At 35.4% G+C, this 26915-nt stretch overlaps 1 protein-coding gene across 1 annotated transcript; it reads right to left on the minus strand.

The window, feature by feature from the left end:
- Positions 1-835: 835 nt before the first annotated feature.
- LOC103344334 (DNA-directed RNA polymerase III subunit 2-like) lies at positions 836-25013 on the minus strand. Its single transcript, XM_089051937.1, is given in 39 exon segments — positions 836-1302; positions 1928-2056; positions 3070-3173; positions 3253-3337; positions 3616-3686; positions 5019-5074; positions 5160-5285; positions 6230-6360; positions 6438-6573; positions 6653-6771; positions 6951-7041; positions 7161-7300; positions 7373-7450; positions 7728-7772; positions 7868-7941; positions 7944-7998; positions 8092-8172; positions 8252-8356; positions 9136-9216; positions 9454-9570; positions 11541-11657; positions 11779-11889; positions 14156-14257; positions 15953-16045; positions 16148-16207; positions 16911-17009; positions 17140-17190; positions 17307-17345; positions 18567-18626; positions 19298-19408; positions 19519-19624; positions 19914-19978; positions 21435-21487; positions 21584-21674; positions 21757-21829; positions 23597-23689; positions 24361-24482; positions 24590-24698; positions 24848-25013. Coding segments are annotated over 39 exon segments (3483 nt in total). The 5' UTR covers positions 24901-25013; the 3' UTR covers positions 836-1251.
- Between the last annotated feature and the right edge of the window lie 1902 nt (positions 25014-26915).

Below are 26915 nucleotides of genomic sequence, written 5' to 3' on the forward strand. Positions count from 1 at the left end.
AATGAACACCTTGATGCTTGGCTGGTGCCAGAGTTTGACATGCTTATTAAGGTGCATAAAATCCAAGGGAGACACAATAGTAGTTGTAGACCTAGATATGAAGGGATTAACAAGTTGTTCAATGAAATGCAATTATATATCAAAATTAGAAATGTAAAAACTAAATCTTACATGCCAGAATGAGAAATTGAACAAAATCTCAACCTATGAATAAAACATTTTGAGGAGCCCTAATTCCTAAATTCGAGCCTGGACTGAACTGGAAAGTCATACCAAATTGTGAGGTGAAGCCATAAATAAGGTAGATGCCACAAGTAGGCAAAAATACACCTCCATATGAGGGAACCTGTTTACTTTCTGCCATGTAATTGGACATAAATGTGGATGTTTCCTTAAATTGTGAGGGGTATCAAACTACAGGGATCAAGCCGCTAAAACTAGAAGGAAAATGCTAGAGAGACCAACTTTAGAGATCAACTTGTGTATCATCTCTCTAATAGAGCGTGAGATTCATTGTATTGATGGGCTCCACCTCTATTAGATAAATGATACACAAGTTGGTATCTCTAGCATGATCACATGGATCAAAGGTAACTTTTGCAAATTATGTCCGATCTGGATGCCAGAGAAATTTTTAGATACAACTAACTTATGCGGAATTTAAGGCCCACCAATGCGGAGTAGTTACAGCGAAGAACGTCCCTTTGATTTTTGTGAAGGACGAAGATGTATGGACTAATTTCTTCATAATTGATATTTGGAAGTCTCACCAATGCCTCGTCCACGTGTTGATATATTCAGATTTTACTTTCGGTTTTATGCCCTTGGGAGAGAATTTTGAGGGTAGGGGAGCATATATATTAACTTATTACTGTGTACTCATAGTAGGCGCCAAAGCCCTTTCTAGAATAAATGATACATTATTTAGAAGAAAAAAAAATGTATACATTGAGAGAAACAAGTTGTTTCCATTTGAGAAGAACAAAGTACATGGCACATACTTCCTGCCTCTCTCAGCAACAAAAGATGAACATAAGCGGGGCAGAGAAAACCTTGTGCCAACCCTCTTCACCATGCCCATCCCTGTACCACATTATGCGGGTTTCCACATCTGATGGCTAGCTGGCTTTAGAATGGAGCCTTTTTCATTTTCGGTATGACTCTTTAGAATAGAATCAGTAGTATGGAAAACCACAAAATCAAATCTCACTTTCAGTTTGTCGACTCGGTGCTGTCAAGAAAAGCCATACTTCATGCCTCAGCTAGTTTTAACCGAGGAACTATGTTCATTGATTGAAGTTCCTGGAAGCAAGCATTCAACAGTTGAAAGGTTACTTAAGATTGAAGCTGTGAAATGTAGGGAAACTATTGACATGCTAATAATAGGGAAAAACAACAAAAAGAAGAAAAAAAGATTTCAGTCAATTTATGTCTATTCTTAAACATCAGCATGCGGAACCATTACCGACATTCTTTAGGGTATGCTAGTTAACCATGATAACTTGCTCATCAACCCCTTTTAATAAAATTAAACCAAGAGAAATAGCTGACCATTCTTTTTAGACACATAAAAGCGTTGTGAACAAATAAGGCATATGGTTTCGGACAAGAAAAGAAAATTTTCAGATAACGAAATCCATCAAAACTAGAGAAACAAAAGTTGGAAGAAGGAATTTTCCAAGGCATTTAAAACTATATAAAGAGCCATTTTTGCAAATCAGGAAACATATAAAGAGGCAAATTTTCAGGATTTCTTTTGGATCACAATTTTAAGCGGTTAATTAGACAAATTAAATTGCAAACCCAGTATCTAACTCAGAATGTTATGTCTTACTATACTAAAGGGGATGTTAAGAGACCTTCCACAAACAGGGGATGTGCCAGCTTGGATAAGCAAAAGAACATTCAATGAATTGCCAAGCTTTACCTGAATCAAGAGCTTGCAAGCATAGGGAAGCTTCATGGTGGAAATATTATCCCCATTTTTACATGAGGAACAAATTCCAGTTTTCAGCTTATGGTTGTAATAGCCCAACAAACCACACACTCTGCAAACCTGAGGCAAAAGCAAATATTAGAAGCTACAATACAATTACAATGTCGTGTCTGAGACACCACCTTTTGAAAACTTACAGAAAGGTTATGGTTTTTCATAAGATTGGTTTGCTTTATGGAAGATCCGAAATAATATAGCGGGTCCACAAATATCAAATCCAACCATTCAAGTGTTACACCATCACTGAAGTTTATCGGTAATTTTGACACTATCACTCTGAGCTGATTTCTACCAAAATTACAACCTAACAGGTCTGAATTAAGTAATTGCACCGAAGAAAAAAATAATAAGAAGAATGTCATGTTGCAGAGGCACGCGAAGCGTACCATGAAGAAATAAGTCAGCCCGAAACTCTTACTATGAAGAAGAAATCTCCCTTTTTCGTTTTTGAAAAGTTTTAGACAAAACGCCACTGTTTTGTCATTGTGTTTCTTCATTTTAATAAAATCATGTGGTTCATTTATGCATTGGTCTTTTGGTTTGTGGCTATTATGTTTTAGTGCAGTCAAATAAAAAGACTAGATTTGCTCACTACAATATTTGTTGCCATTGGATGTGAGCTCGATTGTTGAAATTCGTGCAGAGGGTAGACTAATTAAACTTATCCTGGCACATTATGTATGGTGATGCTGAGCAAATATATTCTCAGTAAAAGAAAAGGTATGTTGATATCAATTAGGAAAACTCAAAAGGGTTATACTGACATTTCTAATTTACTAATTTGAGAAAGCATTTCAAGAAAGGCATGTATTTATTATTATTATTTTTTGGAAGTAGTATTTAAATATTTGATATCAACAGCAAATATTTTAAGCCAAGAAAAAGTATTTAACTAGTTAGATAAAAACTGAAAGAATTCGGACCGTCCACCAATGGCTGAAAAGTTTTGTAAGTGTTGGTTTGTTTGGTTTTTGAGACAGCAGAGTAGGGATGACATCATAAAATGGCTTATTGACATGCAACGGAAAATATCTGGAAGGTAGATTTATTAAAGAAGCACAAACAGTAAATACCTGAACTTCAAAAGGATCACTAGAGATCATTAGGCGTTCATAAAGCAACATACTAGCACCATAAGCAATCAAACAATCACGCTCCATTTCTCCCACTCGTAGTCCTGGTAGATGAATAACATTAGAACAAACAGAACTGCTTAACGTGAAATTAATTTGATATATCAAAGATAAAATCACAACCTCCATTTCGGGCTTTTCCCTCAGTAGGTTGTCTAGTTAGACTGACTCGGGGACCGCTTCCTCGTGCATGCATTTTATCTAGGACCTGAACATCATGTATTTATATGATATCATAAATATGACGTTGAAGTTTTAATGATCCATAAGTGTAAACTGCGCAATAATTAAAGTGTTTGATACACTTAAAATAAAATATGCCATGTTTTATGTGATAGGAGTAAATATTGTGAAGAAACTAATATCTTCCAAGAAGCACGTAAAATAGCCATGATTGAATATCGAAACGATCATAGTGATAACTTTAGAAGGAACCGAAGATTCACAAGCGTGTAAAATAGCCATGATTGAAAATTGAAATCTCACCATATGTTTTAACTTCTGGTAGTAAATTGGTCCCATGAATATATATGCCTGTAATGGGCAACCTGTGATACCTGGAGGATAAACACATGCATTAAGACAGTTTCTTTCCTATGATATAGATCTGTCTAAGCACATGGAACACTGTTAAGGAGCTCCTTTTAATTCAAATTAAACATAGTGAAGACCATAATTGTTTTAGGTTTTAGAAGCATAAGATATGACTCCTTTTTTAAGTATATTAAATATAAAGCTTCTAGTTGATGTTCTAAACCATAAAGTCATGACCCATGAGGGCCATCCTATTCGTTTCAGAAAAGTACATTTACAGTCAGTCATACAATTCTTTAGATAAACAACAAATATGCAAAAAATAATCATACTTCATAGCATATCCTTTAGAGCTCGAGAATTACTGGATTTAAACCAATAAGTAAAACTACTGCATCATCTATGTCCAGTAATTTTCAAAATTTCTTAAGCCACAAGACTACCACTTATTATTAGCTTGTAATCTCATGTCTTACAAATCACCAAGCACTCTTTTTCAGTTCTTTTAGTTTAGATATAGCAACCACAGTACCATCTATATATTTACATGTAGTTTCTAAATTTGGCAATTTGGAGCTTAACAATGGTATATATAATTTATAACAACAACTTTTTCCCAGCTTAAACTAATGCATTATTAATAATGAAGCATTGGTTCCCACAATGGACATCTGTAGATTATCAATATTAACTATGACTGAAAATGAATGAGAGCTGATGATCTTAGGCTAATGTAATTCAATTTAGAAAATCATATTGATGTACAACCTACAAACGCATCCAGATATTAAATAGTTCAAAGATTAGTAAAATACGTAATATTTGAAAATTCTTGAAAATTCAAACTATAATTATGATATGATAGCACTAGAGGAACCAAGATGATAATGTTGTTTCATCAGTAAAGTTTATGAATAGGGCTAATTTTGTCATTTGCTGTGTAGCCAGATTGAAACGAGAGAGAGAGAGAGAGAGAGAGAGAGAGAGAGACAGAGACAGAGACAGAGACAGAGACAGAGACAGAGACAGAGACAGTACTTCATAAAGAACCAAAATGCAACTATGAGGTAAGTTGTTCGTCCATTCAAATTAAAATTACAATATCCAAGATGGTCTAGAAAGATGAATTCTTTTTGAATCAGATAAAGCCTGGAACATCTGGATTCAACTTAATCTCTTATAAATTCAAATAACCAATCTTCGGATCTTTTAGCATTGCAAGAAAACATCTAGCATATCAGACACTGCTATTTATTCAGAAAATGATCTAATAGACACTTTAAAACATTTTCACGTGAATAGGCAATAAAATTTTCATGTGACCATGCAATGAATTTCAGAAGCAAAGCCACAACCTGAGTATATAAAGTCCTTGCCATCGTAGCTAAATCCCATCCTCACGAGGGTTTCACTATCACAAAAGAGAAATTATTTACAGAAAAGAAATCTGGAAAAAAACATAGAAGATAATGCAAAACAATAGATGATTTAAGCACCTTATAGCTTCAACCTTGTCTGCATGACCACCTGGTTCACCAAACGCACTGCCATAGTGAAACCTGCCACATGACACTCCTGCTTTACCCCCAAGAAGCTCTATCATCTTGCCTACAGTCATTCGACTGACAGAAAACCGGAAAAGAAAAACACACGAATCATATACACATAGGAAGATTCCAATGATATCTACAGCAGACCATAGTCAGAAACCCAGAAGATCAATAAACACTACACAAAAGATAGGAATGTAACATTCAAACGTAGAAAGAACTACTTCAAACGATTTCCACACGAAATTCTAGAAAAATCTTAAGCATGGATTCCAAATAGTATAGCCTCAGATTGTCCCCTTTTACGTATTTCTAGGACTACTGAAATGCAATACAATCCATCAACTGACCCAAATGATATGAGACCTAAGACCTACATAATGATTTGTGTTTAACAACCAGGCTTGGAATTTTTTTTTTTTGGACCTGTTATATACTCATAATCCTTTTATTCATTAATCTCTTTCTCATTTTTGAAGAAATGGAAGCCCAACCACCCTTTCAGAGGATGGGCAGGGTACCCTTGAAATGGAAAACCTAATCTGCTATGAATTAAGGAATACTTTAGATTGAAATCTTAAAAATAAAAGAAACGGTAGAAATTGAAAAAAATAAACTATTAGAAAACAAATAAATGGTACGACTTTGCAGTTTCTGAATTATCAATCAGAAACGACATTGCTTATGAAACTCAAATAATGAATAGTGAGGATACAAACACACATCCTGAACATGAATTGACCCACTGAAAACTCATCCTTAACATCAGTTTCAAATGATCACCTCAACTGCCTCTTGAAAAAAAATTGACTTGCAGTTCATATTTTCTAATAACATAACCTATATTTCAAGAACGAGTAATTGACCAAAAAAAATATATATATATTTCAAGAATAAGTAGAAAATTCCATTTGATCTTTTCCACTCAATTCACACAAACCTCATATTGACTCAATTTGCACATGATTGATAAAACAATGAAATTTACAATAAGTAGTTCTAAAAGAAGGAATTACCTTGGAAACCCATGAGGATTCATAATTAAATCAGGGCAAATGCCACGCTCAGAAAACGGGAAATCTTCCTGCTGGACAATGGTACCACAAACACCTTTCTGTCCATGTCTGCTACTAAACTTATCACCAACCTGCATAAATGAAAATATATTTTAGAGGATCCTAAAAGGTAAGCACAAGTATCTTAGATGACAAAACAATCTCTTGCCTCTGGTCTGCGAGTATGACGAATTAAGAATTTGAAACATAAGTTATTATGTTTATCAGAACAAAGAGCCACTTTATCGACCACACATGATTCCCCTTGAGGCCCATCATATCTTTGTGGAACAGACTTAAACTCGCTGCATAAGAAAATGGGTGTAAGGAAATGATACAATCAGAATCCTAGTTTGAATATGCAGGGCAAACAAAGTAGCCAACCTATCATTTAATGCTGATTTAAATTGCCCCCTTGTGACAATAGGGACCTGTTTATTTATTAAGATGTCATTTCGTCTAATAATTTCCCCAGGTGCAGCAAGCCCATCATCATCCAGCACCTATAAGAAATGCAATTCAAGACAACTATAAAGATGTTGACCAAACTGAACCGGAGAAGAGACATATAAAGACTGCAGTTAAACAACAAATATAAGAAGTTAAGATAATTGCACCACCACACCATGTAGGTAGAGGTACAAGGATTTAAGGAAAGGGAGGGAAGAGGGCTTTGCATTACCCGCATCGGTCCAGAATCAAAACCATCTCTATTGGGCCTCAGTATTCTGTCTTGTGTGTTATTATCATATTTTTGATTCACCGCGCAATACCTACTCAGAAACATCTTCTGTAAGTAACCATAAATATCCAAACACTTGAGCAACCAACAGTGTACGGCAAAGTTGTGATATTGTTGTATGCAGTCACCAATGACAATGAAGTTGGGTACCTTTTCATATGAATACAACGACCAAAACCACGATCCAAAGATGCCTTGTTCATGACTATTGCGTCTTCTATGTCGTAGCCACTATAACTCATCACAGCAACAGTTGCATTCTGCCCAGCTCCAAGTTTATCATAGCCCACCTGAAGAAAAAGTGATTAATTTACCAACTACAGTTGCAACAGCAACCCAAATAGAGTATAGGGTATACTAACCAACTCAATGGTCTTTGTTGTCAATAATGGCCGTTGAGGATACACCAGAAGGTAAAGCAATGAGTCCATTCGATGTAGCTACAAAAAAAAAAAAAAAGGTCAAGATTATGGTTGTAACTTGTATCAATAATGGCAAGAAATATGGCTGAACACAGGAGCCCTACGATGAAAGTACATAACCAAGTTTTGGTAACTTTCAATGCGCAAGAGGAAAACAAACATAAAAAAGGGTTAAGATCACCATGGAAACATAAAAAAAAAATCTTTTCTAAAAGAGCTTAAACAGCAAGGGGGAAGAAGGGCCTCTTTCTTTGGCCAAAGGGGTAAAGGGGCCATGTACTAATAAACCACTTGCCTGGTTATATGCAATATTTCCCATTGCTTGCTTTCCCATTGCACACTATATAAAGACCAAAGGGCTCAATTAGAATCATACAGTTAGAAATTTGGGTAACCTGAAAAAAAAAAATTTATCAGAGAGTAAGACAAGAAAACCTGGTACGTATTTCTAGGAGACTGGTTGTGGTGAGGATATGGAATTAGACCAGCAATAACACCTAAGAGGGTTAAGGCTCTATTTCGATATGTGTTGTTTCTGTTGTTGCCTCCTCTTCATATAGAGCAATCTATAAAATGATAATTATGAATATTGAGTAATTGTCTATCAAGTACATCACAAAATGAAAAACTTCATAAGTAAGGCTTAGACAGGAACAAACCAAAGAATTGTTCTCCTCATTAACGTCAAGATACTCGATCAACCCGTCACTTAAAAAATCATCAAATGTGCGGACTCCAGCCTTAAAAAGCAAAAGATATTAAAATATCAGCTTTGGTAACAATTATTTTGGCAGGAGAAGCAGCAAAAAGTATATTCACCTTCAACTCCAGCATATGATGTTCTTTGACCCTTGATATGCCCTTATCAGCAATAACTAGCGGACGACAAACTCGACCACCATCAGAAGCAATGTAAACACAATGCTGATAAAATTCTTAACTGTGTCAGGTATTTAATCATAAAAACTAGTTCCAGGGAAAAAATAGCAGAAACATGAATTGGAGACTACAATGATAAATTATACTTAAAACGTTTTACTTTCTATCATTACAGGTGGAGAGATCAAACAACATAACAATTCTATTCAAACTGCTACAACATTATAGATTGTTATTATATGCATTTCCAGATTTGCTTCATAAATTCTAATGGGGAAAGTGATGACAGGTGGGTGACTTAATGTTGCCAAATTTGCTTCATAAATTCTAATTGCGGAAAGTGACAAGGACCATAAGGCTGTTCAATCAGCTGTACAGGAAAAAAACAAAAGGGTGACAACTGAGCTGGAATTGTATAGGTCCAAGAGAAAAAATAATTTAGTGGTGGTTTGAAAGGATTTTATTTTTTTCAGCATTGGACAAGCTGTATCTTCAGTTAAGGCACAAGGATCTTACTAAAGGAGTATCAAGTCATCATCTGACTCTACTCGATTATAATTGAAAAGTTGGGAACCTGGTACATTTAGGTTTGAAATGGGGTTAGAAGTTACAAATTGGGTTCCTTGCATCAAAGTCACGTATTCTCAAAACCTTCCTACATCAAGTTAATAATAGCCTCTACAGGCTCACTAAAGGGAATTGAAGATGCCATTGCCCATGAAGCACATGCCTTGTAAGTGGAAAAGAATCACATGTAGTAGTTTGCAGCTATAAAAAGGAATTAGAAGAGGAAGAAAAAAGTAATTTGGAAGTTAAGAATTTACCTGTTTTTCATTGACAAAGACACTTACAAACTCCCCAATTTTCCCAGCTCTACGCAACTTTCTCATTGCAGCAGCAAAATGCTAAGATTTAAGAAAAATTATTGAATGAAATAAGTATCTATCACCAAAGAGGAATACACAATAGCACCAAGACACTAATACATAAATCATATAACAGAAACATCATCTGCAAATTTTTCTGGCAGAACACCCCATCACACCTGGCCATTTTTGTGACTGGCAAACAAACTGAACAGCCGTGATGGAACTATATGAGCGTGTGTATTCATAGACATCTGTATGGAACACTGTTATTACCTGTGGCTTCCTATGCTTTCCAAGGATGTTTCCGTTGAACAAAACTAGAAAAGAATATGGTGTGTGAAGCTCCTCTCCTGATAGTACTTCCAAGCCTTCAACACCCAAACAGTAGCACTATTGCACAAGAAATTAAATAATACAGAGTGTAAGCCTTTCGCACTAAAAAAGGAATAAACTAAAAATTAATATGGCCAGTGGATTAGCTAATGCACATACAGGAACAACAAATGTTCAGTTCTTTCTGAATATCTTTTCAAACTATAAGGGATATCTGCTGAAGCTAGATATTATCTACAAGTCCAATTGATTTTTTGGAAGTCAACAAATTGCAGATCTTACTTAAATCAGTTTTCAGGAAAACATATAAAATCCTATCTTTTAATTGACAGAAAAACATAATAAACTTTTATTTTCTAACAAAAGATTATTTTGCTGAAACTACAATGCTGGTCCTTATAATTTTAGGCTATTTACTACTTAGTTCCAACTTCTCAGTAGATTTTTTTTTTCATTCAAGTCCCTGTAATTAATAACTGATGCAATTAAGTATAAATCAGGATTTTCCTCAGTTAAATTAATGGAATGTGCACATTCTGCATACAAAGTTATTATTCGTCATGTTGAAAAAAAAAATACAAATTTATAAATAAACCCAATCCTAGACATGTATTTATAAAAAAACCCAAGCACTATTTAAACATAGAAACACACCCAAAATCAACCCCAAAGTCAACTTTTTGGGTGTGTTTATAAATGGGTTTTGAGTGTGTGTAATGATGGGTTTTGGTTGTGTTTATAAAGTGTTTTGGGTGTTGGGTTTTTTTATAATTTCAACCTCCATTTTGGGTGTTTTAGTGAAACTCCCAAATAAAAAACCCCCAAAAACTGGCTTCACATTTCATTGCATATATACATTCAACTTTTTAATTGCTTTGAAAAGAAACTATTTATTGATCAATTTTTAAAGAAACACAAATAGTTGTGCACAAGAAGTCTGTGGGACCAAAATTAACCACGTCTTGCTACGTGTCTAACACGAATGAACAAGACTAAAGTGCCCTCACACCTTTAACTGGGTTAAACGGACTGTGAATTCAGAATTGTTTAAAGGGGCCCAATGCAAATTAAGAAACTATCGACCCTTCCATCAGGCGGTCCTTGGCTAGCACCACACCATAATGTCCCCTCACCCGAGGTTTGTTCATCTTACAGGGTATTATCATTACTCAAGAAAGGTGGAGATCTTTTGCTCCAACAAAGATTACATCAGAACTAAACAAACAAGGACAGACATACACAATACAGCTGCAGATAGATACAAATACCATCCCATGGACATGCACATTCTGTCAATTTAAATGATAGAAATCTTGATTTGATCTTTATTTCAACCGTTATTAATTGCAGTGATTTCATTGAAAAATATTAAAATAATAGAGGCCCAAAACAAATTTAATCCTATAAAAACATTTTTGTACCCAAATTAATATATGTATCTAACAAATTGCAACCTAATTATAGTACCAACATTAGCACGATAATATACTAACCTATAACGAACAAGAATCAAATATCTAATGTATGCATAAAATGTAGGAATGAGAACTATACTCAATTTTATTATTTAGCATCTACTACCCAGAGTTTTCAAAGGCAAATTGAGGCCTAACTCAAAATGAGGCGAAAGGGAAATGCCTCCTGCATCCCTTTGAAAAGCCAAAATGCCTGAAGACTTGGACATTTTGATGAAGCGTGTGCCTCGCTCCAAAAGGTGTGTCTTGTGCACGCTAGTTTCTTAGAGCTTGGGATTTTGAAAAGATAAAGAGAAAAAGAAAAAGAAAAAAAACCCGTTCTCCTTCCCAATAACAGCAAAAGAAACCTTAACCCAAAACAACATACCGCCATAATATAGTAAAATATAATGCAATTCTTCAACCATATAAGACTTAACAATTACACATGCAAATGCAGAAGGTACTGCAATTATTAAATATGCCATCACTTATTGTATGATGCAGCACAATAAGTGAAAACAAAAATTACACCTCCATGGGTATATCAAAAATGTGTGATGACGAGCATACCAGAGAAATTAACGGGCTCTCCTCTTCATCAGTTGTCACATGAGTCATCAGGGCCAAGTTTTTAATCAGTCCGCAAGGTTCACCTTCTGGAGTATCACAAGGGCAAAGCATGCCCCACTTCACCAAAAGTAATAAAGCAAAAGCAAAGTACTGTAAGTACAAAGATACATATATATTCAGATATCCATCATGTAAAAGGTGACACATTTTCAAAGCATTGCAGAGACATCACCCTTACCTGGCTAGGTTGTAAAGCCCTAGGTCCACTTACTTTCCGTGTCTTCTCAAATTGCGGCTTGATTCTGGTCATATGGCCTAGACACCCTATAAAAGATAACCTCGCTAACACCTGCCATAAGAGGGACCTTTATGAATCAAACCTGAGAGAGCCTAAGAACCAGAGACTCAGGAATTTATTTATTTATTTTTTTAAACATGCACCAAGACTTGATTTTGTATTTGTTTTCGAATATATGTAGAAAAAGGAGCAGAAGAGAAGATCGAGAATATGTCCATCTTTTTTTTTGTTCAGATAATGACAAGAAAAAAAAGTCAAGAACTCCATCTGAACAAAGCCTCCAGCCCTATAACAAAGCTGAACGAGTTACAATCAACAAAGCTCACACACATCAAGATGAATCACACTAAAGAAGATATCCCAAAAACTCTTAAACAAACAAACACAACCAAAAGCGAAAAATCAGACTTCATCCCAAATAAAATCAACAGCTTACACTCTCACTAAAAATTATACTGTTGCCTTTTGTTTGATAGGGAAGGATAATTTTTTTTTTTTTGGGGCAAACTACATAAAACCCCCAAACTATAGGGTCATTTTCAAGTTCATACTCACCTTTAGGGAAATTTACGAGTACATACTCAAACCCCCAGAAAACCTACAAATTGCCCCCTCCGTCACACAAATCGTTAATGAATCTGTTAAATACTGATGTGGCAAATATGGGTCCTATTTTTTTAATGAAGTGGACTCCATATGAAAAATTAATAATAAACATTAAAAAAAAATCATAAATTCTTTACAGTTATTTTGAAAAAATAAAAAAACCTCAACGGCCAAATCACTCATCACCCAGCCCCCCTCCCGATCGATCTTGCTGCCCAATTCTGATGAAGACACCCACCACAAGATTCCTGATTGCACAAGTGAGAAAACGACTCCACTTTTTGTCTGTATTAGTTAGTTGAGAGTTGGTTAGGTTAACTCTTTATTAATTGAGAGAGTCTATAAGGAGGAGTGAGTTGAGAAATCATATCCTGTTCTTTGTGAAAGAAGTAATATCATTGTCGTTCTTGAGATATTGAGTTAAGGTTGAAGGCAGTTTCTATCGGCCCAGCGCCCCTCCTGATCGCCCATCGCACCTCCCGATAGCCCCGAAATCTCTCAGCCCAGCGCCACCCCTCTTCTCCACGCAGCCCCGCCCCAGCCCCATCCCCTTCCCTCCGCCCCTCTTTGTCTCTCTCTCTCTCTCTCTCTCTCTCTTACATCTGGTTCGGTCCAATTATGCTAACACACCCATATCCCCACCACCAAGCCCCATACCCAGATCTGCAAGTGGCTAGACTCCAGATTGTGAAACAAATGCATCAACATCCTTTTTTTTTTTTTTTTTTGAATGATCCAACCATTTGGATTAATATGGAGGAACCAAAATCACGCCCTTGAAAAAATCGATAACCCATTTTCAAAACGCGACCAAGTTCTCGAAGCCCAAAGTTGCAAGAGTAGGGGATTTGGCTGGAACAAGATGGGTTGTAAAGCTGGGATGGGTGGCCTAGGTAAATTATTTGGGGATGTGAATGGAGGAGCTGGGTGGTCGTTTGGGTGGCTTGGGTGGTGGTTTTGGTGGCTGGAGTAGCTGGGTTCGCTGGGTAGGGGGCTTGGAGGAGATAATTTTTAATTTTTAATATGATTTTAATTTTTTATTACAAAGTAGATAATTTTTTATTATATATTTGTCCACTTGGAAGTTCATGTCATTAAAAAATTGGACCCATATTTGCCACATCAGCACTTAACAGATTCATTAATGGTTTGTGTAACGGAGGGGGCAATTTGTAGGTTTTCCAAGGGTCATAAATTTCCCAAAAGGTGGGTATGAACTTGAAAATGACCCTATACTTTGGGGCTTTTATGTAGTTTGTCTTCTTTATTTATTTCCAGAACGAAGTTACTAAAACAGGATGTACAAGAAATCCATTAATTGCCACACAAAAAAAAGGGTAAGAAGATTTGCCCACATTTAGGGAGGGGACACCAATGAAGAGATAATTAACAACTCGACTTTCCGTCTTTTGAAGTGGCCATCTTGTCCACTTTCTCTGTATTTTTATTGTTTTCCAGAAATAATATTTGCCTTTTTACTGGCAAAAAATGCTAACATTATTGAAAGATTCTAGAAGATACTGCATATGCACACATGTCTACAATAAAAGACATGGTTTATAGGAGAGAGCACCATAAAAAATACAGCGTAAATATATAACTACATATATATATATATATATACACAGAGAGAGAGAGAGAGAGAGAGAGTGAGAACATGGTTTATAGGAGAGAGCACATTTCAAAGCAACGTAGATGATGGGAAGCAAACCTGTGTCATTCCTTTACTGTCCATCTTGAACCGTTTTATATTGAAGTTTCCGGTAGATAAGGTTCTTTCAAGGCCGTGGGTAATACTATCTTTAATTATGCACTGCAGTAGGAAAAAATAAAATAAACAAAAGAGAATGAGAGATTTAAATTTTACATTAAAATTCTTTAAAATGTAGATTCATTCAAAAGAAATTTTTAACTCCGAAGTCCAATGGTCATTAAGGATAAAACAAGATCTCTGTTACATAAAATGAAATGATAGTGATCGCAATCAAATGACTAAATGATTTCCGATTTGGTTGATTTTTTCAATGGTTGATCCTTGAAGGAGAGCCTTGAATATAGATGGTTCAGATCACTTGATCGCAAAACGAAGAAAGAATGTCGCATTTTTCTTACATGCAAACATAATGATTCCAATGATTCCACAGCCCACCATGATACCCAGAAATGAACCCTCTCCCACATGTATTCTTTCTCCAGCCCCTAGCAACATAAAGCAACCTTCTGTTCTACTCCATCCAAATAACCCAGAAAACAGCCATTAGAGCACATTTAACAGAACCACGCCACCTTCATTCCTCCCAAAAACTTAAGCCTTTCACATTGCAAAACCACACAAGATTCTGGTATAACCCACCTCAATTTGAACTCCCTAAACAGCATAAACCATAAGAATGAAGAAGAGATGATAAGTTCCTCCCAAAGCACCCTTATTACAAACACAACAATGGGGAAATTATGTGCTCGTTTAATGACCAGGCCTTTTTTGTTCAAATTTCATCTACTTCTTCTCCCCAAGGTACCAAATATCGGCAACCAATCTTCCAGTAAAACCCAAGTGTCAGAAATCGAAAGGGGCAGAAGGTCTACCTTTCCAGACTTTTCTCCAATGTTTCGGACAAATTTCAGTAATATAGAGTGTTTCACTAGAATTTCACTGTTTTTTGTAGAAATTCTGACAAATTAAGTAGATTTTCAAGAAATGTTCAGGGATATTTAGTAGAATTTCAGCAAATCCAGCTGAATCTTGGATTAGGTGCTGATCTAATCTGAGAAGTTAGAAGAAGATAAATATGAAGTTTGGCGTTCCATTGTTTCTTCTCTGCCCACCTCAGGACCAAGAAAGCAACCCCTAGCCTCATCAAAGCTTAAATTTATCAATGACTCCCATATGCTCCTCCCTTGTTAGGATTTTGGCTCGTAATTCATGTACTGGGTTTAGGATTTAGGAAAATGGTTATACCAATGCTCTGCTGTTTCATCCTGGGGATTGCTGAAAGAATTTCAGTTTCTTCTTCAATTCAGAAGCTTGCTGTTTCTGCTCTCCCTAGAAGTCTCTTAGGATTTGGATAAGTGTAATTTCCTATCTACTTAGGATATTGGGCCTATCAAGTTTGGGCTCCTTTCCACTCAGGGTTACCTTCAATTGTAATTCTATCTTTTATGCCACTTCGAACCTTTGGCTCTTTTAATGAAGTAATTTTCGAAAGAAAAAAGAAAGACAAAGATGAGAAATTTACACGTCTAGTTTTTGCAATATAGACTAGTATAACATTTCCTAAGCCTATCTCTAAAATTTTCATGTTTCAAAATAGATGTTCATCATTGTTTAGTTTTCCCTGCCATTTCCACAAATCTGGACTACTGAAGTATCTACTAATATCAATTTTTTAATCCTTGCTTCTTCCTAGTAAAAACATCACGATGCGTAATTATCAATGGTTGTTATCTGGATTGTAAAGAATACTCAATTGAAAGATTGCAGACTATATTAATAATTCCCAGCAGATACCTGTGCAAAGTCAAAACGGCTAGACCTGCTAGGCTTTGTTAATATGTTGTCTACAGCCTTCTTAACTTCAGCAATCATTGTCTTGAACAGATCCTAAGAAAATAAAGAATGAGGGAAGAACCACATGGAAACAAGTAACAACAAACTTTCAAAACCATTTTGTTTAGAATAGGAGAGCAATGAAAGCACACATACCTCAAACAAAAGAGAAATTAATTGGCCGGATAACTCAATCCGCTTGTTCCCAACATAATCCTAACATCAAAAGGGGAAAACTCACGTTTTTTTATCTGATATCTGCATAAACAGAAGCAAAAACACAACCATAGCCCTGACGAAATGCAAACACACAGAACCACACTCAATAACAATCAACAGAGACACACAACAACATCAAGTTTTGGGCCTTTCCAAAAAAAAAAAACCCATATTTGCCATGGCGGAGCTAGGGTCACCAGCTCACCTACAAAAGGAATTATCAAGGTACAAAAAAATTTGGCAGCTTGACCTTTACTATAGAAAATAGGACGTGTAATGTAGAGGGAAGTGATTTAACACCCTTCATGGAATCCTCAAAGATGCCATGGTGTCTCAGTTATAAACTGGTAGTGAATGGAGAGCTCTTTGTTATTAATAAACCAACTTTAGCATGGATGAAGATCTCAAGTGAATAAAGCTGCAACATTATGAATAACATATGCTTTAGCATGGGTTTCAAACAATCAGTTTGTCCACCCAGAAAGAAGCCATTCCTATACACTTTTTCAGTGTGGATTTCAGCAAACACGATTGTCTTGTTGCTTCTTTCAAAATGTTCAGGATGAACTAAAATTCAGAGATTATTTTCTTTGCTTTCATTTTAAGGTATTGCTAACATAAAATCAAATCTGGTTTGGAATGATCAAATCTCATTTATTAATCATAAGGAATAGAAGAGAATTTGGAGTGAATTAACTACCTTGTCATCCATTGCATCCTTGTTTAAAATTGCATCCATTATCCTTCTCAACATGACAGCAACATATATGCATTTTGGACGAAAATTGTCCTGACACACCTACAAAAACAAGAGGGGCACAAAAAATGTTATGATCAAACAAATGAAGCATGTTTATAAGATGTTTTAAATTGAGAGAGAGAGAGAGAGAGAGAGAGAGAGAGAGAGAGAGAGGGAAGGAACACCTTACCTCAACATTAGCAAGAAACACATCTTGAAGAACAGTCATTACTCTACCGTCCTATTAGAATAATGGACAATTGAAGCCACAAATAAGAAATTAGAAAATTTCAAAAAAAAGATAAATTCAAAAGAACAATGACACATTTCAGCAAATAAAAAGAAGAAATAACTAACATTCTCAGATGAAGCACCAGCAAAACTGAACCTCTTCACCTGAAACATGAAGCAGCACACTACTAATTTAATACGCAACTGATTCCCATTTTAGGTTTTTTTTTTTTTTTTTTTTTTGGGCAAAAGGTCACAGCTAGCATTTGAAAAGAAAGGAAATAGATACTAGAAATAGTTACAATTCATTTCCACAAATAGACAGAGATAGAAATTTAGAAATGCAACTGTAAGATATTTAGACTTCAATTCAGAACAGATCAATGGTGGTGGAGATGTCCTCTTGAGCAGGACTCATTTGGTGTTCTGCTATTCAAATATTGGAGTGCAGTCTGAGTGGGTAGGACTCCGCCATTATGGAGCGAGGTTCACTTAGCTGCCTCTGGAAATTCATCTCTCAGGTTTCCCTTTTTTCGCACAGGGGTCTAACTTTGTGGTGGGGAATGATTCTAAAAGTAAATTTGGAGGGAGATGTTTGGCTAGGTTAGTTTTCTTTTGAGTCTTTAATCCCCCACTTATATCGGCTTTCCACAATCCACAAAGTACTCTCATCCATTACTCTAAGTAAAATTCTTTAAATTTCATTTACTCTAAGCATTATCCAGGAGCTATAAGAGGCCTAAATTCCTTGCAGAGCAAATAAGGAAATGGTAAGGTATTTGGGGGCCATGTACCCATAATAACAATAAGTACCAAAACCATTAGCACACCACACTCTAAGGCACACTGATGTTTGCAATCAACCTTCCACAAAGATATACCACTACATTGGTCAAGGAAGGGCACACCCTACCACGCAAATATCTAGGTTGACAGTGAAAGGGTATAAGCTTCCTATGAGTAGATGAAATCTGCATTACATGGACCTTTACTTCACCTTGGCCTGGCCATGTCAATACAACAGGGAATTGGTAAGATCATGGCTTACTAATAGGAATACTATGAATGAGTGAAGACCGTATGGAACAAAGATGTATTTGGCACTAGTGCATGTACTCACATCCAAGAGCAATGCCCAAATCCATGTAATGTAGATTTATAAATAAGAAATAAACAGGAAGAGAGAGAGAGAGAGAGAGAGAGAGAGATTGAAATAATAGCCCCCACATTAATTGCAAGGCCATATGCAATTTCAGAGCTGTTTTGTTCTCCATTGAAAGAGATGTATCCCAAAACAATAAAATTGATGCTTGAACATCTGAAGTCTGTTTCCAGATAATAAAATGAAATCATCACAATTCAAAACAAGGGTACCACACAGAACACCTTTGTTTCAAGGTAGGCCAAAGCTTGCTCTTGCTTATGTATACCTTCCTTTGCACAATCCTGAAATTAGAGAAACAAACTCAAAAGATGAGACTAATGCAGAAAAGGACGTGTTTGCAGGCCCAAAATGTACAAATAACAACTGAAAAAGGTAAACTAATAAAAAAATTAAAAATTGTTCACAACAATGGGAGTGCACCGGGCGAAGGCAATAGTTTTTGAAGAGACAAGAAGACACAATGTTACAAATTTACAATTTATGAGATGGAATATCTAAGTTGGGAACGACGAGATGAATAAAACTCAGTGCTTTGGGCTGACATATGTGCTTTCTAAGCGTTTTGAGGTCTTTTAGTTTTAATATTATAGAAAATTCCGGTATTTTTGTAATTTTTTATTTATTCATTTTTATTTGGAGCTAGGGTTTGGAAAGAGTATTTAAACAACTTTTGGTGGTTGTAATCAGACTGATCGTATTATTATCAATAAACCTCAGACTTTTCTCTTATCTTTGTTCTAGGATTGAATGCTGATTTTTTTCCTATTATCCTGATGCTCGTCATGTTTTGAGCTCTATTATCACCACAACTCAATCTAAATGGGCCAACCCAAATCAATAAAAAAACTGGGTTAGGTTGGGTAAATAATTCATCATTTACTGTGCCAATTCCATTTCTAGACAAAGAAGCTAATCATTTGCTTACATTACTTGACCATGACCATATTAATACCTCAATAGATGGCATTAGCAGGGCAGCATATCGAGGATCTCTTCCAACCATCTGTACTACTTCTTGATCACTCTCCATTCCCATAGCCTTCATGACCACCATAATAGGAATCTATAGAAAAGGTTTTTGAAAAGAAAAGTAAATTACAGTAAGATATGACAGTCACAAGATACCATGAAACAAAATCTTAAATTTCTTGAAATGAAATGTGGCATTACAACCTTTTTGACAAATTGGTTAAGCATCAAATAGATCTTCTGATTTTCCATCTGAATAATAGTTTTGCTTTTTATTCTCTCTGAGCTGCTCGTAACAGATGCATTTAAACTAAAACAAAATGAAAGGTTTATGAAAAAATATAATTAGTAAAAATAATCAAAATAGAAGGGACAAAACGGTGAAATAAAGGTTCACCATCATCTTGATACATACCTCACCAAAAACGAAACCAGACTAGAATTCTATTTTATTTATAAAAAGAAGAAACCAAACTACTTCTATCTACCCCACGACAGCACCCAAATCTAATAAAACAACAGAAAATAAAATACCCTAAAGCCTGGACTGTAGACAGCGAACACCTGTAGTAAAGAAAAACAAAGAAAGAAGAACTCACTTCCCCTTCTTGTCCATATCAATGATAATCCTGTTTTTTGAAAGTTGTTCCTGCATTAAAAGCACCTGGAAGGGATTGCAGTGTCATCATATGCTGAAACAAAAAACTATGAAGAAAGAAGGAAATAAAAATAAAAATAAAAAAATTGGCCATGTTTAGCCAGACTGCATAGAGGGGCTCAGCTCATTGTCAAATGGTTTCATTACAAGTTGTTAGTCCAGATAGAAGAAGCTTGGAACTCAGAGTCTTCGGGGTTGTTTACAGTACTTATTTTGTAGGTTCATAGATAAGTTCTCTCTCCCCCTTTTCTTGTGACAAGATTTGGAAGACTAAAAGTACCATCCAAGGTACAAGTATTAGTTTGGATAAATGCTCAAGGAGGAAAAAATACTTCTGACATTAATCAAAGGAGAAGGACTAATGTTAGTTTATCTCCCTATTGGTGTATTATGGTGTATGTGACAACAGGAGGCTGAAAGTATAGAACATCCTTTTCTCTCCCACTCTATTGTATTCAAGCATTAACAAATTGTTTAGGGCCTGTTTGGGAGTGCTTATGTGGGAAGCACTTCTGCCATAAGAGCTTTTTCTGGGAGTGACTTTACTAGAAGCACCTAGCAGATGATTCTGGAATCACACATTTATGTACTTTATGCTTTTTGAGGGCACAAACAAAATTCTTGTGCAAAAGTAAGGTGATTGTTAAATTTGAGTTGTGTGGATGGAACAAAATAAAAGGATTTTGTGGAATTAAATTCAGTAGGCATCCTTTGAATTTTGGGATACACCTTTTTATTCATCTGGATTGGCAGGCAGCTGTTTCCATGAGATACCATTTAGTTTATACGTTTTGCAATGTTAACTTGAGATCCAACCAAACATTGTGTGAAGTTTCTATCTAGCAGATAGATTGTTCAGAAATCTTTTATGTATCATCAGTGAACAGTTTGTTCACTGTGTTTGTATTATATTAATAAATTATTTTGTATCTTCATCAACAACATAAATTGCATAAAGAGGACAAAACCAAAACATGAAAGCTAAAGAATCTGACAGCAGCGCACTGCATTCTAACAGCTAGATCTGCGCAACAGCCAACACAAGAAAAACAAAAGCAAACTCGAAGGTGCCTAAAAAAATGCAAATTGAACTGTTCCTCAAAATGTATAAGAACCTTGGGGTTAGCTCAAGTGGTGAGAGAGGATGGGGAAAAGGATAAGAATTATGATAGGTCAAGGGTTTGATCCCTTCCAATGTAACAATATATACATATACATATACATATACATATACATATATATATATATATATGTGTGTGTGTGTATGTGTGGGTGTGGGTGTGTGCGGGCAAAATAGCTCAAAAATGGAAGGGAATGAAAATTCATGGGCCCCAGCTATTTCATCAACTGTTTTATTTTTAACGGAAAAAAAAAATAAAAAATAATAATAAAGTAACAGATTATGGTTCAGTTACCATCCCATTTATTGAAAAGTAACAGATTATGGCAGAGAGAATATTACCTTCTCATTTCCCTTGATTATGAAGTATCCTCCAGGGTCGAGGGGGCACTCACCTACAGACATGCACATTCATTATAGAGCAGAACAAAGCATGGAGATGAAAAATGGGGGCAAGAAACAAAGTGAGTTTTATTTTGTTCTGCACAAACCAAGTTTGGCAAGTTCAGATTCGGTTTTCCCATACAGGGTGCAGGAGCAACTCCGTAGCATAATAGGCATCCTTCCGATTACGACACCTTTCTGCCAAAAAAAAAAAAAAATTTCATATTATATCCAAATACATGTTTTCAAATAAATCTGTCTAGAAACAATTTCTAAATACCTTCTCCACTCTAGTCTTTTGATCATGACTTCCTTGAATGTACTCTACATCGACTTTTATTGGAGCAGAATACCTATAATTTACAGAAATCAAATTCAATATGGTTCAGTTATGTGCATGGAAGTGAAAAATAGGCATGAGATTTGTATTTCAGACAATAATTGTCTAAATTGCAAACAGAAGAGAAAAAGGTTTACCACAAGGTACCGATAAAATACTATATACTCAAACAATGCAAGTTTTAAAGGATACGACCCATACTGACCAAGAGGAATATTCCCATAATGTTGTTCAATTTCAAAAGCTTACACCATGCCAGCTTTTTGTTTTAAACTCGTACCCATCCCAAATGACATCATCTGGCTTGTGTTTTTTTTTAAAATAAACAACCAGACAAATAAGGAGCTGAGGCCCCTTTCTCATCCAATAATCAGGTGGAATTCTTTGGAAAAAAATGAAATCAAAAAACAAAAACCAAGTTATCTGATTAGCCATTTTGCAAGGATATTTTGGCATTCAGGGGGAGATTTCAATAGGACTCCAATACCATATTAAACTGTTAATATCCTTATTATGATTGAATGAAAATTATTACCCACTGACTAATTAATATGCATGAATGACACTGAATACTGTTCAAGACCATGGAGTGCAGTCTACAAACAATAATGCCCTACGCATAGCAAACAAAGAAAGACTTCATCAATAATAGAGGCCCAGAGAAGCGCAGCCAACAAATGCAAAAAGTTCATAATTTCTATTTTTTAAAGTAAAAATAAATAAATTTATCATTAAAAAAAACACACAAACATGGGACAGGGAGTGCACTGCAACAATCCTAAATCATCTGTGCATATACATCTATCTGGAAAAAAAAGTTCAGCTGTAAATATAGCAGCCCAACCAACAATTATGGCCAAGAACACACAGATGATAAATAGCTGTGGAAAACCATCACATAAGGTCATGAGCTTCAAAGTTCAACGCAGAAAAAAAAAAACTTTAAAAGTTGCAAGGACCATGTCCTTCGCTAATTTTTAAAAAGAAAACGAAAAAACAACCATTGTCACTAGAAGGAAAAAAATTTCAAGAACAATTACAGCTTGAGAAATTGTCAGACACAAAAATCAATTTTCGACTAATCTGAAATTAAAGAAAGAGGGATAAGAAATCACCGCAAACAAGATAAATTTTCATTGAAAAAAATTCTTTAAGAATAAAGTTCACAAAAAAAACCTACAAATTTGGAACTCCATATAGAGAATCATAACACACCTAATATTTCACGGTATAATTTTTGTTTAAGCCAACAATAAATTTCAAGACCTCAGTACAGTTTAGTCTCTTTTCTATTTCATTATACATTTTAAGTAATATTCAGGATGTGACACAGCTACACAAGGTATACATGATGCAAAACCAAGGCTCCGTTTGGATGAAGGTACTTGAAAGACAGGATTTGGACAAGAAAGCAAAATGTGCTGTAATAAAAATAATAATAATAATAATAACTATAAAACATAAGATTGAATGTATTTGAAATAACTAGATGTAATACATTTGAAATGATTACATGCAAGTAGTCATTTGGAATCCATATTCTTATTCAAATCTTAGCATAGATAGATTGCACTAGTCTAAACAAACAAATTATAATGTCATCTCAATCCCTAGATTTAAAATCACTTCATCCAAATGGAACCCAAAGGAGAATAAAAACAGGGAAACGAATAAGTAACTTTTATTAAATTGGACAAACCAAAAGTACAAAATCACAAATCGCACCACTGTGATTAATAAAGTGCAATCCAGTACAAATTAAATGAGAAGTCTATCTTACGTCATATCAGATAAGCGGCATGTATGAGGAGCAATCTTTTCAGTGACACCATCCATTGTAAGCGAGGGCTCACCAATAGAAATATCTTTAAACCTGCACCAAAGGAAAAGTGGATATTAAACTGCCTGAAATGTTCTTCACAAAAAGGACAAGTATATATTAAACTGCCTGAAACGTTCAAACCCTTTAAACAGCCTTTATATAGGGTAATATTCACTTTCCAGATTTCTGATACAATTTAACAGAAATTAAAACAAGCCTGGAAAGACATGTCTCTGGGTTTTAGCTCTTTCTTGCCTTTCTCTGGTTACTGGTGGGGAATGGGAACAGATTTGGTTTTAGGAGACTTCACAGATAGGGAAATTTCCCTGTGCACATCTTTCCCGTGACTTTATAGACTTCCAACTCTAATAGTGCTCCAATTGCCAATAAGTCTGGGGATTCCTCATTCCCAATAAGTTAGAATGTTAGTTTTTTACGAAATTGAATGATTTGGTGTTTCAGTAGCTTTTCTTCTATTTTAGAATGTTCCTTTACAAGTCAATAGACTGAATAGAAGATCTTGGAAACAGCTTACATACATTTTAATTGTTTCATTTGTATGTATTTTCCTGATGAAATTTCATCACTGAAGTTCAAGCAATGACATTAGAGATAAGGTTACCAACTAAGCAAGCACAATCACACAACCAGGAAAATTTTATTCCTACTAAAACAGGGAAATACGAACCATAAGAAAAATCAATAAAAAAAAAGTACTCAACCTGAGATAAATACTTGGATCGACGCCAGACACAATCCGATCATTGGCACGAACAATTTTCTTGATTCCCGTGTTCACAAAGTAATTAAACGAGTCCAAATGTTGCTTTACCAGCCCTCTCACCTATATATGAATTCTTTTAAACTACCGAATGCAAATAATAACAATAGCAACGATGGCAATAACAACAATACCAATATTTAGAAATAAATATCTGACAATATTCAAACCTTTAGAAACTCCGGCAGAAGTGCGAATTTGTCCGTGGCAGATTTGATAGGAGCGGCGAGGAATTCCTTATCAACGGCCGAAGGAGGAATTTGCTTTCCATCATTAGACCTAATTTGAATAGTAAGAGATCGAAAATTAGAATCACACCAAGAGCCCTAAACGCTTGCCAGAAACTGTTATTGATAATCAACAAATAACAATTTTTACAAGATATACATATATATATATATATAGAGAGAGAGAGAGAGAGAGAGTACTTTTGCTTGTTGTTCTTTGGAGGGTTGGCCGAGGAGTCTTGTGCAACGCCCATGGCCGATGCCTTGTTGAAGGGTTCTAGTTGTTAAGACTCAACACACAGACAAAGGGAAGGGAAGACGTTTGTTGTCAAAGGTTAAAACCCTCTAAAACCCTGCTCTGTTTCCTTTCCTTTCGTTTTTACTAGCCGGTTGAGTGCCAATTGGTTTTTTGTTTGGGCTTTTAGCCCGCTTGTTCACAGAATGGAATTGATGGAAAATCATTTCTCACGTTTGGTAATGTCGGGAAAGAAATAGGAGGTTTCATTTTATTTCATTTCCTATATTTATTTTGAGTAGGAATGGATAACAAAGTTTGTATAATTTTTCAATTTTACCCATATTAAATCAAATAAATAAAGGGTACATTTAATGGTATACTGTAATTTTAAATTGTTAATGGGGACAAAATGGTCATGAAAAATGTTCATTGAATGTTGGCTCATTTTTCCAAACTTTTCCATGAGGAGGGAAAACAAAACCCAAATTGGGAGGAGAGGCTTCACTTTTCCTCCTACTTTCTATGTGTCGATAATTATTTCTCATGCAACTTACCAAACATAGAAAGCAATTGATTCCACATCCCCAAGCCTCCTTTCCCATGAACCAAATGGGCCATTAGGATTTAGCCCATTCGAGGCTATATTCATTCAAAAGGACGTATGCATATGTATTTTGTAGTGGTTGGACAAAAATGCCTTTATTTATTTTTAGACTGCTTAATGAGTCCTCCTTATATTCATATGGTGCCAAAAGTCTTGCTTCTTACTTGCCATATGGAGCCAAAGAAGTGGATTACTTCTTCTATATTTGGATTGTTGCTAGGATGATCTCTTCACATGAACTTCATGCATATGCTACTATGGCTTCATTATGCTTCCATCATATTGTTCATTATGCTTCCATCATATTGTCTATCTTATGTATTGCTTCTTCTCCCAAGCCGTTCCAGTATGAGTTGTCATTATCTTAGCTAATATTGCTCATTTGTATTTTTTAATACCTTGCTTATTGGAACTAAGTAACTCATCATGAGAAATAATTATATTGTGTCATGCTCAATATAGGTAAAAATTATCTTTAAACCATTCTGGAAGTCTATTAGTGAAATCTAATTTTACATTTTTCCAGAGAGGGAGATCAAAATCTATTACTTCTTTTAGTTTGGAAGAAAATTAAGACAAGTGATCGCTACTTTCAACATAAAGTTGACTTAAGTAACCATACACTGCTAATAATCTTAGGGTAATTGAGTAGGTTTTCTGCTTATGCTCTAAATATAGTTCTCTATATTCTACCGTGTTAATGCTAATAATTTTGGAGTAATTGAATAGGTTTTCTAGTTATGCTCTAAATGTAGTTCTCTATAGTCTACCATGTTAATACTAACTAAATAAATAGTATAATGAGAACAACTTTTAGCAATAATTTTGATACCATGTTGTAGATTATTTTTCAAATTAAAAAGAAATGCTTGGATATATAACTGAAGGGGTGTGTTTTTCTCATATTCTAATTGTAGGGCTTTTTCTTCCAGCACTACTAAGCCCGCTGTAAATAGCAAAATAGATGAAATTGCCCCTTGAGCCTGAGTTCGAAGATCAAACCCAAAAAATGCTTCGAAAGGATAATGAAGCCTTAGGAAACACCTTGGTTACCTTCACCAACAAAAATAACAACTGCTTACAGATAAATTCTTGGCTTGGCATGAGAGCTAAGCATTCATGAGTTTAGCATGAGAGAGAGAGAGAAATGGCTGTGATTTCTTATGAGAAACAGAGTTTTTAAGGCATGGGGAAAGGGATTCTAAGAGGATTCGTTGAGGAGAAAGAGGGGGAGAGAGAGATAAAGGCAATGGGTGTTTTTCCTACAGCTTGACAGATGCTTTGTCAAGTGTTAGAGTAGCTTGTCAAGAGAAAAAACTAAGGAGGAGGAAGATGAACTGAGCACGAAATTGCAGAGTTTCAGAGATGAGAGATGAAGCTTGCTCTCTAGATGTGGGTTGTGATGATGGGTAGGAAATGCCTCTTTT

Source organism: Prunus mume, linkage group LG5 (assembly GCF_029339155.1).
Source record: "Prunus mume cultivar Tortuosa linkage group LG5, ASM2933915v1, whole genome shotgun sequence".
Classification (NCBI taxonomy): domain Eukaryota; kingdom Viridiplantae; phylum Streptophyta; class Magnoliopsida; order Rosales; family Rosaceae; genus Prunus; species Prunus mume.